The following is a 16,734-nucleotide window of genomic DNA, read 5'->3' on the forward strand; positions in this document are numbered from 1 at the left end:
AGTTCTAAGGTATGTTTGGGTTTTTTTTTTTTAATTTTTTTGAAAGGCGATGGGGTTAAGTGGCTTGTCCAAGGCCATACAGCTGGGTAATTATTAAGTGTCTGAGACTGGATTTGAACTCAGGTACTCCTGACTCCAGGGCCAGTGCTCTATCCACTTTGCCACCTAGCTGCCCCTAAGGTTTTTTTTTTTTTTTTTTTAATGAGACCCTCAGGATATCTCAGTATTGCTTCTTCTTAGACAACACAAAATAGATTGATACATGAACAACTCTTGTTGAAAGAGAATTCAGTAGGTATCATATTCAAATAGCAGCCCTGAATGAAACAAGGTTGGTAAATGAAGGCCAGCTTACGGCACCAATGTTTGCCACTTTGGTATCATCTTTTAACTCCTTATTTTCACTTTTCTCTTAATTTTTTCTGTCCCCTGTGACTGATACATAATAGGTACTTACTAAATGTTGCTGTTGTTGATGATGATGATGATGAATAAGCATTTATATCTTAACCAGAAGATAATAGGGAAACACAGAGTTTAATTAATAGGGCTAAGACAAAGTCAGACTTAGGTTTTATGAAAATATCTGAACGATAAAGGAAGAGTGGGATAGGGAGAATCTTAAGGTAGGGAGAAGAAATATTTTATTATAATACTCCAGGTCAGAGGTGATGAGAACCTTAAAAGATTGGAACTATGTGAGTGAAAGAATGTGTGCATGTTGTGAAGATAGAATGATTAGCTTGGACAATTGATTGGATATAGGAAAGGAGCAAACTGGAGGACTTAGAAACAACACTAAGATTGCAAACATCATGATATGATAATGGACCTTCAAGGGTAAAAGGAAAGTTCAGATAAAGGAAGACTTTTCACAGTAGAAACTATTGTGGTTAATAATTATAAAGGAATCTTCTCTCCAAAGAAGAGATATGTTACTTTGTAGGTTTTACATTCTATAGGTATAAAATATTGCTTATAAAATCGGATTTTTTGTGGAGTTTTACTCATTTTTCATTTTTTATTCTTTTAAAATATTTGTTAAAAGGATTGCTATCTTGAAAAGGATGGGAGAAAATTACAATGGAAATCTGGGTGATATGAAAACTAAAAATATAAATGGAACTAAAGGATTTTAATATTTTAGGGGAGATAATGAGTACTGCATTAAACATGCTGAATTTAATATGTTTTGGTCATCCAGTATGAAATGTTCATTAGAAAGATTGAATTAGAAGAGAAACTAAGGCTAGATATATGGGAGTCAGTAGGAAAAGAACATGATAGGAGGATTGAGTACTTTTACTGACCTCTACTCATTGGTGTGCAGAGCTACTACTTTTGATGAGAAGGTCGCAAAACTAACTGGGCCTTTCTCTTAGAGTATCAAAATTATCTGTAGATTTTCAGGCAATCTAAGATATGGAACCAGAAGGGAACCAAAAAGAATTTGTAGCACCTACCCTTAATGGTTAGGGTTTCTCGATAAATCCTGGAGAAGACTCTATAGCTATCTTTTGGCATGAAAAGCTCCCCTTTCTGTTAACCCATTGTAAACTCTCCAATGTAGCTCTGAATTGTAAATCTCACAACTCTAACTTAGAAAAGTAAATTTTTTAAACTCTTCAAGTTAAAATATTTCTACAGTGTATCTCCTGACCCTCTGTTAAGTATAAGAAACTTCTTCCCCCTCAAGAAAGATGTTTTTTAAGAAATTATTTCTCTCTCTGTTGAAACTGAAAATTTTACAAACCTTGTGAACCCTCTGATCGAAAGACAGAATTTATTAATTGTGATTGAGCAGGCATAATAGATTTGTTTTGCCTCCTGGATTTCTGTATGGTTGAATTTTCTAATTAGCAACAGAAGCTCTGCAGAACTTCATTGGCCTTTTCCCTAACAAGCTTAATAGCTGATGATCCCTAAGTGCGAGGGAAGAGAGATCAAAGAAAAGAGAGCTCAGTAAGGAGGCTTGAGGTAAATTTTCAATTAGTGAATATGAGAAGATGATGTTCCAGGAAAGGAAAATGATAATCAACAATCAAAGAATTATAGTGATTGAATAATGTCATGAAAAGCAGTGACAAGAGAATATCCAGGAAAATGTGATCAATAATTGTATCACATGTTGCAATAAGGACATGGATGAAGGTTGAGAAAATAATATTACATTAAGCAATCACTGATAATTTTAGAGAAGATGATTTTGATTAAATCCTGGACATGAAAATCAAATTGCAAAAGATTTTGATGAGTGAAGGAAAAAATAATCTGTTTAAATTAATTATAGGAGGTTTAAAATCTCTGGAAGCTCTACTACTAGAAGATATACAGTATTTAAATGAATTTCACTACAAAATACTCTTAATATTCTTTGCATAATTAAAGAAAGAAAAAAGTAAGAATTTGTTGCTTATGTTTGGACCATTTTAATTCGATAAAAATGAAACTCTACATTAATTCATAGATTCAATGTCATGCTAATCAAACTATTATTATTAAAAATATTCCCACTGAAATTATAAGTAACTGGTAATAAAGTATTGCCACTAAATAACATTTATCAAAACATAATGATATTAAAAGTCAAAATCTAAGTTTATTTTGCTTAATTCCAGGTTCAGAGCAGACAAAAAAAAAACTCTGAACCCTAAATCGAATTCTGATGAAGCATACATATTTTACAATTATATTAGAAAGACAGAAAAATAATTTTAATGATATAAAATGTTTGTACATCCCCTTATTTCACAAAATTTTTTTAACAAACTTAAAATCATCTAAGGAAGCAGACTCTATAGATAAACAATCAAAGTATGGATTAAATTTCATATATAGGTTCATTTAGAAGGGAGATTTATATGCCACAATAATAAAACCAAAATTGAGCTATTTGGAACCTCCCAAAAATAAAACAAATCAAATCACTTCAGGAAATCTTCAATCTCTTTTGGGTTTTTATCTCAGAAATGTGTGAAAGTTTCTCTAAATTTCAATATTCCATGAGACATATTTCAGCCAGATCACCCCCTTACTTGGAGCAAAATAAAAATGCAGATTAAAACAGTGAAATCAAATTTTCTTCTAATACTGCCAAAAGATTTCTTTTGAGATCTAGGTAAAATCATAACAAAATAAATCTTTAAGTTCAAGAATCATCAAGGGTATCATGAAAATAAGAGGAAGAATAATAGCCTATGTTAAACACAATGCAAAGTAGAAGCTATCAAAACAATTTCATAGTGGTTGAAAAATAGAAATGCTGATCCCTGGAACAGCACATGAGTCAGGACACTGGAGATGGCCCTGTGTGCAGTAGTTGGACTTGGGTTTTTAAAGCTACATTTTTCCAAGTCACAGTGTGAATGAGGCAATACACATTCAGTCATTAAGACAAAATAGAGACAAAGTAGAGTTCAAGAATAATCACCTAGAAAAAAAGAAGGAAAAAAATTTGGGGAGATAGGGACCTCAGTAATTAAGGTAAGATGGCACTATGGGTAGAGTGTGGGTAGAACTAAGACACTGAAGTTAGGAAGATCCTGAGTTCAAATTCATCCTAGTATACTTAATAGCTGTTTGACTATGGCAAATCAGTGAATATCAATTTCCTTGCATCCGGGGCTATCTTCAGTTGTCCTAATTCAAATCTGCCCACTAGACTCACATGGCCCCTATCCCCCATCCGCCTTCAATAAAAGAAGCAATTGAAGAAAATAGCCCTAAGATCCTAATAAATAGAGTAAACATTGAGCATTCAACAATTTTTTAATTGAATACTAGAAAGCATCTGAGAGAAATTAGCCTTGGATCATCAACATCTCATGCCAAGTGAGCTCAAAAGATCTGAACAAATAACAGGGAAAAAAAGAAATTGAAGTAATTAGAATAAGCTATGAGGAAACAAAACTCTCACTCTTTGCAGATGATATGATGGTATACTATAAAATCCTGGATATTAAGACAAAAACATTACTTGAAACAATTAGCAATTTTAGGAATGTTGCAAGATAAAAAATAAAATCATATAAATGATCAGCACTTCTACATATTGTCAACAAAGCCCAAAAGGAAGTGATAAAAAGAGAAATTCTATCTCAAGTAACAGTAGACAATACTTCTGGTCAAGACAAATCTAAAACTTATATGAACACAATTGCAAAACACTTGTCATACAAATAAAATCAACTCTAAGCAACTGTAAATATATCAATTGCTCATGGATAGACCCAGCTAATTTAATAAAAATGAAAATTCTGCCTAAATAAATTTACTTCATCAGGGTCACACTATTCAAAGTACCAAAAATTTGTTATAGAGCTAGAAAAAAGTAATAATAAAATTCATCTAGAGCAACATAATGTCAATAATATCAAGGGAATTAATGAAAAAGATACAAAGAAAGTTGACCTAGCTGTGCCAGATCTAAACTACATTATAAAGTGGCACTCACTAATAGATGGTGAATGGATTGAATAATATAGGTGCAAAATAAACGGTAATAAATGCCTATGGTACTCTACAAAGACTAAAGCTTCCGGGTTAAGCACTATTTGACAAAATCTTCTGGAAAAAAACTGGAAAATAGTGTGACAGAAACTAGGTATAGAACAACATATAATAACCTATAACTAGATGATGGGTTTGTCCTTCATTTCCAAAGAAGACTGTGACATCAGGGAGGTGATGCCAGAACATTAGATTTGAGTGAGGGAGAGCTATGCTAAGTCACAAACTCACTTTCTCCTTTGTAAGTAACTGGGTCCAGTGACCAGATATGAAATAGGACTGAAAATCACCCTGAATGCAAGGAAGTCACTTTTAACTGATTTGTCCAAGGTCACCCAGCTAGTAAATGTCTAAGACTGGATTTGAATTCAGGTCCTCCTGATTTCAAGGTCTGTGATCTGACCACTTCATCATCTCACCTGTGTTAATCACTGAGATACTCTAAAGGTCTTATCCTCCCAATATTTTTTTTCGTCTTTCTTGGTCTCTTTATCTATCTGTCTATCTATTTGTTCATTTAATTATTTACTTTTTCATTCATTCATTTGTTTTTCATTTAATTATTTGTTAATTTATCTCTCTTATTTAGTCTTAATGACTGCTCTGTTTTCAGTTCGGAGAATGGAGCAGACATTGTTTCAAGCTTCATGCTTTTTGCACTGCTGCTTTTAGAGGAAATTCTGGGTGTTGGACGTTTTGAGTGTTTCTAAATTGATATAAGCTAAGGAGAGATGTGGTCATTATTCTCATGATCTGAAGTGTGGTCCTTATCCTAGAGATCTCCAGATTATAATAGATAATACTCTGCACTGCCTCTCCTCCCTTGGGCTAGGAAATGATACTTCACTTCAGACCTTCCATTCCCTCTTTACTGAAAAGTTTCCTCTCCCATTTGAATTATGATCCAGAAGTAGGTCTTGGCAAGGAACTTGCAAAACCATTACTCAGAACTCCCATTCCATCTCAGCCCAATACTCTTTGCCATTGAACCATGACCAAAGGAACCATAAATGATTCCTGCTTCCAGTCTCTGTTCCTACATCCAGTTCTAGCCTAGGGGGGACATTATAATCTCTTTCTTATTAATTTCCATGTCTCCTTACTATCTCTAGCTGGAAAATTCCTGAAGTTTCTGCTGCTTCCACCACGACCACTTAGTCCAATTACTACAGTTCCATCCCCATGGTCTATAAATTAACCTTCATCCTTCCATTTCACAGATCTCTCTTTCTAACCTTCTATGTTGTCTTGATCTTGAAGATTGTCTGACTCTGAACTTTTGTTGGCTGCTACTCCAGAATTTCATTTCAGGTGTTATTTGAGCAGTAAGAGGGCATGAGGTTTGTCCTCTTCCAGATATCTTCTCTCCTCTTCCAGATATCTTCTGTCCTCTTCCAATATCCCAGCTTTGCCTCTTCCTACCATTCTGACTTTAGGAAAATGTTTTATTTGAAAATCCCCCTACATTGCTTCATTCAATGCTCCCCCAAACAAGAGGTCAAAAATTACACTGAAAAAGAAGATATTATGGAGCATCACATTGGTATTGTCTTATCTGCACTATAAGAACACATTGATTCCCATCATAAAGATTTCCCAAAATCCCCATGGTGATATTAGAAATCAGGCAAAAGGAGGAGTAGTTATAGAGTATGTTAGTGTAGATTGGGTGATATATTGGTTGATACTCTGCTCAGCACTAGGCTCAGATCCCAAACATCTGGGTACCCTGTCAATGTTTTTTTTTTAGGCTAAAATCTTGGCAAGACTATGGCCTTGGGCATACAAGACTATGGACTTAACATATACAGGTCATTTGTGCCGTAATCAGTGTGTTTTCTTTGATTTAAATTAATCTATGTTTACTTATTCATGTTTCTCATTGATAGAGAATCGATATTATTATTATTTTGGATTTCTCCAATGAAAACGTTTTGCTGGGAAATCCAATTTTCATGGCTTTTTCTACAAAAGGACTACATTATGACTTTCACCAAGAGTGATCCCACATTCCACCCATGAAAGCTCTCCTACATCCTTTCCAAATATATCTTGTACAAGTTCTCTGTGATACCTTGGTACCAGTACCTTCTTGGGTCAAACATTTATAAGAATAAACTGCTTAAAGCAATACTAATAGTAATGTCAAGGGATAAGAGCATTAATACAGAGCACAGATAACAAAATGGTACTGCATGACCAAAGATTGAAGCCAGTCAGTGGCTGAATCCATGAATACCAATTATCCTGCCCCAAAATCCGCTGCATTTGGATATTCCAAGTTCCCCTAGCAAGGTATCTAACATGATGCTTAAAATAAGAGGTTGGGTAGCTCCACATTGACCATATATCTAGTTTAATAATCAAATTGGAATATTCACAGGGGGCAGTCTGGGATGGCTGTCAGACAGCAATGTATTGATTCAAATTATAAATACTTTTTGAATTTCCATGGCAATTAGAAAAATAAGACAAAAACAGAAGTTGTAGAGTTTATTTGTATGAATTGACTGATATTTTGGTGTTTACCCTGCTCAGCCCTGAACTCAAGTCCCAGTTTCCTGGGTATCCTATCAGTGCTATTTGGTCTGGAATCCTGGACATGCAAGGCTATATACTGAATATATACTGATAGCATCCCATTTGTGCCCTGATCAGGGTCCTTTCTTTTGGTTTATATTAATCTTGGTTGATATTATTCATGAACTTCATTGATAGGGACTCCAGATTATTATTGTTATTAGTATTATTATTTTTTTGTTTTCACCAATAGAAACTTTTCTTAGAAAAATCCATATTTTTCATAACTTTTACTGCTTAAAGGATCCACATATTCTGGCTTTCATCTATAGTGACCCCACAGAAAGTCACTTAAACTCTCTGAACGTCAGTTTCTTCATCTGTAAAATGAAGGTCTCGAATAACAAGAATTCTATCTATTCTTTAAGATCTAAAGTTAAGATTTAGTAAAAGAGAAACATTAAAGGTTGTCAGAAATGATATGATAAATCAAAACTTGAGCAGGAATCCTCTCTAGAAAATCGCCAAATTAGGATCTTCCTGCATTCACTAATGGGATACTGAGTGACTGTGCAAAGATGTTCCATTAATTTGTTAAATAAATCACTTTAATTGTTGGAAAGTACCCTTTTCCTTTTAGGAAAACAATAAAAAAAATTTTCTCCCTGTAACATTAAAATTTGATTCTAGTTCTTCCAAATGGAACCAAACAGACCAAGTCTAATTCTTCATCCTTATGACAACCTTTCAGCTAGTTGAATTACTCCTCTATACCTTTTTTCTCCAAGATAAACATCCTCATTTTCATCAATCACACCTAATACAACATTCTACAAAGCATTTTTTCCTTTATGTATATTTATATGTATACATACATACATATATTTTCCATATATATATATATATATATATATATATATATATATATGTATATGTATAACACACATACTAATTTTTCTTCCTTAGTTCTTTGTATTAGAAGTACAATTAAATTTGGGCTCAATATGTCCACAAAATAAATGGTACAGTGGAAAATCAGTTTTTCAAACTATTTTCAAGAACTGTGTTTCATGTTAGTAGGACCTCTGTGATCACATTTGACATCAGCTCTCCCTAATAAGGGTGTCTGGATGCTTGCAATTCCAGACAACTGGTTTTCCTGTTTCTTGTTACTACCCTCCTTTTGCTGACTTTTCTGTCCCTGACCTAAGAGAAATTCCAGGACTCCTCCACATACTTTTCCTGTCTAAGTACATATCCTTACACGGTCCTAGCTTGCCTTTTCCGTGACATGAAAGAACAAAGTAGCAGATAGATCAAGCCAGGAATCAAAAAGGAGTGAATGTATAGAATGTATAGAATCCAAAAAAACATGTTTGTACCCCCTGCCTGACTCTTTCTCAGGGTCTCACTCAACCCCAGGGGAACAGATATCTTTAATCTTCCTGTTGAGAATTGAATCGTGAAGGCAGCATTTCATAGATTTAAATCTAGAGTACTCTTTATTCTTTCTATTTCTAAATGTTCTGGTCTCATTGATAATTGCAAACCTAATGATCATAGACTTTGATGTCAAATACCCCTGCACACAAATAAATGTTTATTTGACCTCCATAATAACAAAACCTACATCTTACCTCCAAAATAACAAAAATATTTCTAAGGTCAAGATAAAGGGGAATATGCACTGACCAAGTGTGCAAATATTTTAGTCTTCCCTACGATCAGAAGCAAAGGGTAATGAGGGATGGTGTTATGTGGCAAGATTTTGCTCAGCAGTTCTGCTTTTCCTTCAACTCTGACATACTCTCTCCCTGAACTATCAGGAGCTCAGGAATCTCTCAGAATTCATAGGCAGGCCAAAAATAGTAAAAAAAAAAAAAAAAAAAAGAATCCTAAAGTTTCCTTTAATGGAGGAATCCATGTCAACCAGCAGTTTTGAAAGATGGTAGCCAATATAAAAATAAAAGGATGTTGGGAAATGTTGCTAAACTTGGAGTCAGACTCCAAGACAGGTTAGAGTTTGAACCCTAAGATTTTCTCTGAAATGGTAGATAAATCACTTATGTGCTCTGAGTCTCATTTATAAATTAAGATTAATATTTAATTTGTGTATCTCACAGAAGAGTTGTGCAGAAAATGTAATCTTTAAAGTTCTGCATAATATGGGCTTTCACTCTGGGGTATATCAAGGACCTTTGTTGTCATATTGTCCTTGAAATCTTCCTTGATGTCTCCAGTCAACAATTATTTCTTCCTCTGAAATTCTTTCTTTTTTACTTTACTCCTTATTCTGAATAATTATCCCATTCTAACAAGATTGAAAGATTTATAAGGTAGTGATACTTTAGAGTACTCATCATTTGTCCTTCTTTTGAGAAAAGTAGTTACTGAATAAAGTCTTCATTAACAAGCTACTTGTCTGGGACACAGTTCTGCTTGTTCTGAGAGAATGTGTTATTCATGTTAAATCTGACTGGTTTCTGAGATAGCAGTTGCTCGTACTGTGAGGGGTAATAGGTTGACCCGTTCTGTTGTGATTTTCATGCTATGAATTAAAGAGATTTTAGAATGATTTTTTGAGAAAGTGGAATCTAGCAATGTTCTGTGATTATGGGACAAATGTAATTGGAAAGGAGATGAAAATATATTCACCATCCACGAGTTAAAATGGAATTATTTATAGACAGGATTCAGAATCTGAACACAGAACAATGAGAGCAATGAAAGAATAGATTTCAGAACTATTTTAAAGAATCTCTGTGGTCTGTCTCTCTCTCTGTTTCTCTTCTCACTGCCAGGCAGATTTGTCGGCTAATTAGAGCCTCTGATGCCTTTTGCTTCTGAGAAGAAAACAAAAGGATAAAAGATCATATATTCTTCTCTATTGTGAGTTACTATCATGAACAAGAAGGAATAAAAATTAAACTTTTCTGTTTTGAATTTATATTCATAAAAAGAATTCAAGACCAAAGATACTGCTTGGAATTGCCTCACAGGATTACTGAGAAGTACAGAAGACAAAGAAAAATGCTGAAAAGTAACCAATTTAGAAGTACTGTAGCAAATTTTAAGATATCGGCCATCAACTTTTCATGAAAGTACAACACACATTTAGCTTGAAATTAGAAGGACTGGACATTGAGATTTCTATTATAGTGACAGAAGAGCTGAGCAGAGAAAGACTGGGGAATCTGAGAAGTCAGTGCATTAGTGCACACCCAGTGAGTGTGAGTAGAGACAAATGTGTATCGACTCTGCTAAGCAGAGAAAGCCTCGATTTTAAAAGAAAAACACTTATTCATCAAAGACTTTAAATGGACAGATAATGAGACAGAAAGAGGATTCTAGAATTTTCAGGTTCAAAATTGTAAATTATTTGAAACAAATGGTTTTCTTTATCTGTGTTTCTGTGCTAATTTTCTTCATATGCCTATACTCCTTCCTTTCTGGTTGCTCCCAGGAACTCTGATTTCCATTCTCTAGCACATTTTATAAATGAGAAAACTGAGGCAAATGGGGTTTAAGTGACTTACCTAATGGGAGTTTTCCATTGGTGAAAATCATAATGATAGCAATAAATCTGGCCAGTACATGGTCTTGCATAGCTGAGACTTCAGTTCAAAAAGTTCTAAGATGACACTTAGGTGTCTGAGACTTGGGCCCAGTGCTAAGCAGAGAATATTCCAACATATTGAACAATCCATAATAACATATTCTATAACTCTGCCTCCCTTTGACTTATTTCCACAATTACCATGAAATTTTTTTCAGGGTCTTTACAAAGATCCCCTTTTGTTGTCTAGTCACCATGTCAGACTGCTCCCTATATAAGTAATATATTTTTATAATTTAACTAATATAATCAAAATGGAACTCCAGCCTATTTCTTCAGTATCAGGTTGGACCCCTTGTTTGGGGGAGCTTTGAATATCCCACAGTAGAAGAATTCCAGCAAGACACCTCAGGTTACATAACAGATAAAATCTGCAGCAAGATTTCAACTCAGGGAGATTGGGTCTTCATGATTGCAGGTAGGTACTTGATCTACTGTAGCACCTAGCTGACACTAGTTCCCTTATTAGATAGACACACCAGGAAAAAAATTAAATTATTGTGTCATATCTTCCATTACAAGATTTATGTCCTGTCCCCTTGGTAGACAGTAAGCACAGTCACATTAGAAAAAGTTTGAAAGGGACAGACACAGTGGTATTTCTCCTTGGTTTCTTTGGAAAAAAAGAAAATAACCCAAAGTTAAGAAACACTAAAGTTCGCAATATTTCCTTCCATTAAAACTCTTAGATGTACGTAGGACAAGAAATATAGTCACAATTTTGAATATAGGAAAATTAAGGGTCAGACAAATGAAGTTAATTGGTACATTCCTGAGTCTAGTAAGTATAAGAACTAAGATATAAAATGATATTATTGAAGTAAAGCAAATCATATGAAACTGCATTTAGTGTCAACTCATCCCCAATCCCTTAAATATGTTCTGTATATAATTTTTTAAAGAAAATACATTGTAGAAATATTTCCACATGTAACAGGATAAATGAGGTCAACCATAATTGCTTGAAAATCACCACTCTGACACTTGACTCATTTCCCTAATTAATATTACAATTCCCAAGGTATAATATAACCCAAGATAGGATTATAAATTTTATTTCTAATAGAACATAATGATTGTCCAATGACACCAGTTCTTTTATTCATGCTCAGTGCTGGTGCAATCCTCATGTGGATTTTGCAGTAAGGTCTCTCTACTTGGTACAGTATCTACAAAATACTCATTCCCCCAGTTAGAACCCACTAATATACCTAACCATACAGTCTCTAGAACAAAGTTTTGTCTCATATGACATCCAGAGAGTAGATATTTTGAAGAACTGTGAAAGTGCATCGTCACCATCAATCAAGAACAAACCCAAAATTGAAACAGGTTTCTGGAAAGAATTTTATTAAATTGTTCAGACAAGGGAAGAACCAGGAAAATACATATATAGTTGAGCTCCTTCTCAGTCTTTTGAATTTAACAGTATATAGAGTCAAACAAGTATGCAAAGACAAGAAGCTAAGTAAATGACACAGAGTCAATTTCTTATAAAGTTTCCAGATAATGACCTAAGTTGTTTAGTATATCTAAACACAAATAAATAAATATTCAATAAATCTTGAACCAAGCAAGAACACCAGCCCAGGTTGAGATCCTAACACAGAACTGAGTGATTTTCAAATAGCAATCTCTAAATCTCTTGTGGGGTCTCCAAGATCTCTGAAGTCAGCAGGATCTACATGTACTATTATATATCCTAGATTAACCAATATCTTCCCATATGTGGCAAAATGGAAACAACTTAAAAATAATAAAGTTTCTCCCACAGTAATTTGCTTTGTTTTGTTTAATGGATAGCACATTGGTTTGGAGCCAAAAGACCTAGATTTTAATCTTGATTATGCCACTTAATACCAAAAGTATTTCTCTTGAAGTGACCTCCTGTTCCCAAATATCAGAGTCGACATTTGAATATAAAGAGTAGGACTAGATAATACCATTCAGTACCAAAATCTTTAAACCTGTGATGTGCATCAATGAAATCTGTGCCTATTATGATAAAATTCCAGATCTCTTTAATGACTAAAGTATGTATGTACCAAGTTTATGTGCCAAAGAAGGAATGGGAAATCAGGTTACATGAGCATCAATTCAGGTAATTAGAGTTAAATGCCTAGCTGACAGCAGAAAGAGGAACCGCTGACAGAGGAAAACAAATCTTTTCTTCTGTTAACAAAAATGTAAGAAAGATGGGAAGAATGGCATATTATGCCTTCAAATATAAGAAAATTTGTACCAAAATAAGATCTTAAAAGAAATAGTTAGAGGAGCAGAGCAGTCAAGGTATTCCCCAAATGGAATTTTCAAACAGATGGTAAATTGTTGTTCAGTTGTTTTTCAGTCACATTCAATTCTTTATCACCCCATTTGTGATTTTCTTGGAAAAATATACTGGAGTACTTTGCCATATACTATTCCTGAACATTTTATAGGTAAGAAAACTTAGACAACAGTGTTAAGGGCCACTCAGATAGGGTCTGAGGTCAGATTTGAATTCAGGATGATGAATCACCCTGACTCCAAATCTACTTGACCACATAGCTCTCCAGAAAATAGATTCCCAGATCATAATGATACATGAAAAGAAAATCTCCGGACCCTCATTCTGGTTGAAATGATATAATTCAATCATTCTTTAAAGTACAACCAATAATTTTCTCCAAGAGACATGTGACTTAATCTTTAACACTTGCACTATTGGCTGAAGATAAGATTAAGTCCAATAAAGTTCTTAATTTTTGTTTACTACATTCTTTATCAACAACGTTCTGTCAAAATATTCCTTGCGCGGTGGCAGTATAAGCCTGCCCGTCAGGTACACAATTGACTCGATTAACAATTACCTGCTGTGTTTTGGGACCCTCACCCATTTCAAACAAAAATGATTCCTTTCCTACTGACTAAATTCTTGACATTACCTCTCTGTTTTTATCTCCCATAATTTTCATCATCCCTAGTCTCTCTCATCAAAGTCATATCCTTTGTCACACTCTTTTCAATAATCATTTATTTTTTCCTCCTCAACAATTACCCTGCCACTGACAAATAGAAAAATAAACCAAAACCAAAGCAAAAACCAAAACTCCTACCCAAAAAATCAGCATAAACCCAAACATACATAGTTAAGCAAAGAAATTTCCTAAATTGTTTTTGTAAAAAAAATTGTATTTTTACATTTGTCAATATAGATGCTTTCTTGACCTTAATACATTTGTCCCAGAATTGTTTTGTCCTTATAGTTTAATAGTTTCCAAAATACATTTACATACTTAGGTAGCCACCTTCAAGGCAACATATACAAAATGGGTGCTGTATCTTAACAGGCACTCCTATGCGAGAGAAAAATTAAGTAGTTTACCTTTTGAGTTATGCATAAAAGAAAAAGTAAGAATGAACTTACTCCAGTAAGAGAGAAAATGCTTTTTCCTATGTTTTGCATTAGGAAATCTAAATGAATACATTAAAATATAAGTCTATCTACTGTTGCAAAAAGGAAATAGAACTAGGAGTTAAATTTGGAAGGCTCCAATAGAGAAGTCAGCATTATTCCAGGTTTTCAAAGAGAGAGGTTTTGTGGCTTGGTAATATGAGAGAAGAATGGTACATTTTGTTCCTTTAAGGAAATAGCCCACGTCCTTCAGTGGGAGAAAACTGTATCCAATAATATACATATTTGAACAAGTACAGAGCGATCTATGTGGATGCTATGGACAGTTCCTTTTTAATCACATGAGACCCTCTGCATCAAAGGTAAAATTGGAATTTTCTTACATTCAAGGTCTTTATCCCATGGAATCCTTTGTGTGTCTGGGGAAGACCCAAAGCTCACAAGCAGAGAAAAGTGAATGTGACTTCCCTGAGTCTTGAAGGGTTGAGTCTTTCTGAGAACTCAACATCGGAGGATAATGAGGATATATTCTAGCTCTCATTGGGTGACATTGTCATTATGGTTGATGCTTATGGTAAAACGTGAAAACAAACTAATGTCTGAAAAAACTAATGAATGAACAAGCAGGTCAATAAATGAATTAATCATTTTGGCTATCAGTTAAAGTTACCATTTCAAGAATTTAGTATATTTTGAGATTCAATTCTATTAAACATGCTTGTTGAGGTTATGTTATTATGTGATGGGTCATGTCAAGTTATGTTGTGCTAAAGGTTAAAATATAATTTAACAGTCATGTAACATTTTTAAAGCTGGAGTCAGAGTATCTTAAAAACATTTCTGTAGCAATTCATGCTTGTGATCACTTTTTTCAGTACTCACAAACCTTTGATTCTACTGTTCATTATTTTCCTCAGAGTATTGAATTACAGGGATTCATAGTCCAGCATCCTTCTCAGATGGGAAACTTGTTAACTTAATGAAACTAATGGAGTACATTCTTTCTGGCCATTCAGTATTAAGACTGTCCCATAGGCAATGCTATTGGAAAAGTTAAATAATCACAACAATGATTTTTACTACTGCTTGTAGTAGTTTTTATAGCTACTACTACTACTACCAGATAGTACTAATAGTACAGCTTTGTACTACATATAGTACTACACAAGCTATCTACTAATATTACAACTACTGTTGATGCTGCTGCTACTACTACTAATGCTACTACTACTACTACCACTACTATTACAAAATATAAAAACATTTTAAAATTATCTTCCCACAAGATTGCAGTGATTTAGTACCTTTGCCCCAAGAAGAGCCTCTGTATCCTGTTTCGAATCTGCTGGGTTTTGACACTGTAGATAATTGGGTTCATTAAGGGTGGAAAGAGAATATAAATGTTACCCATAAGGACATGCACTATAGGGGAGAGGTGCTTTCCAAAATGATGTACCATAGTTAGACTGATTATTGGAATGTAAAAGACTAGGACAGAACAGATGTGAGAGACACAAGTCTGGAAAGATTTGAGTCTTTCATCCTGAGATGCGATAGCCAAGACAGATTTCAGGATTAAGACATAGGACACAAGGATAAGGACAGAGTCTAACAATAGGGTGCAAATCACTAACCCCAGTGCATAAAAGCTGTTGAAGCGGATGTCTGAGCAGGTTAAGCGGAGCAGGTCCTGGTGTAGACAGAAAGAATGAGAAAGAATATGGGGCTTGCAGTAATTGAAGAACTTAAGGCGAATAATGGCAGGAGTGATAAAGAGGAAACTTCTCATAATAATGGCAATCCCAATCTTGATTATCCTGGAAGCAGTAAGAATAGAAGAATAGCGCAGTGGGTTGCAGATTGCAATGTAACAATCAAGGGACATGCCAAGCAGGACAGAAGACTCCATAAAGGAGAGACCATGAATGAAGTAAGACTGTCTAATACAAGCATCCAAACATGAGTGGACCCCATAGAAATCTGTTGCTGGACCATACAAGTCATGAGCCACTGCAGATACATGCTCAGTAGACCCCAGTGTATTACTAAGTACATGCATTCCAGAGACAGCAAAGAGAGGGTGGACATATGATGCCAGCCGAAACCGTGAGCGGAAGGAGGCAAATTGCCATTGTGACATGGTAGTGTCCTTTGTATCAGAATTCCACAAAACCTTCATTCCCTACAAAATAATCTTTTGCCTATATTTTGTAAATAACAAATTCTTACTGAAAGATGTTCTGGGGAATATATTTATTAATTATTAATATATATAGGTAGTTATATCAGGAAAAAATATATTATTTCATAGGAGAGGGACCCACATCACCTGCTGATGCCTAAACTTATTGCTGATTTTGATGTGGCCAAGAATTCACTGAGGGTACCCTTGTTAGAAATTTTCTTTCTGAGAGAATATGAAAAAGTGGTCTAGACTAGAACTACTATTCCGAAATACTTTAGCCCAGATGCTGGATAGGGTGCAGCAAGTGGTGATGGAAGTGGACTGCAGGAAAAGAGTCCTTGTTAAATTCAGTTTATTTAGAATATATGGAAATACAAGATGACAGTCTCAGAGAATACTCTTTTTCACCTCAGATTAGTTCATCTTCCTACTCCAGGATTTCTGTCTTATTGTCTGTGCTCTCCAATGTCACACTGGTTGATTCACCCACATATTCCTTCTATCTCCTGT

General features: G+C 34.5%; 1 protein-coding gene across 1 annotated transcript; it reads right to left on the minus strand.

The window, feature by feature from the left end:
• Positions 1–15,336: 15,336 nt before the first annotated feature.
• Positions 15,337–16,218, minus strand: LOC141507799 (olfactory receptor 51V1-like). Its single transcript, XM_074215792.1, has one exon. It carries the CDS (start codon positions 16,216–16,218, stop codon positions 15,337–15,339), a length of 882 nt encoding a protein of 293 aa, XP_074071893.1.
• Between the last annotated feature and the right edge of the window lie 516 nt (positions 16,219–16,734).

This window comes from Macrotis lagotis, chromosome 1 (assembly GCF_037893015.1).
Source record: "Macrotis lagotis isolate mMagLag1 chromosome 1, bilby.v1.9.chrom.fasta, whole genome shotgun sequence".
NCBI classification, from domain to species: domain Eukaryota; kingdom Metazoa; phylum Chordata; class Mammalia; order Peramelemorphia; family Peramelidae; genus Macrotis; species Macrotis lagotis.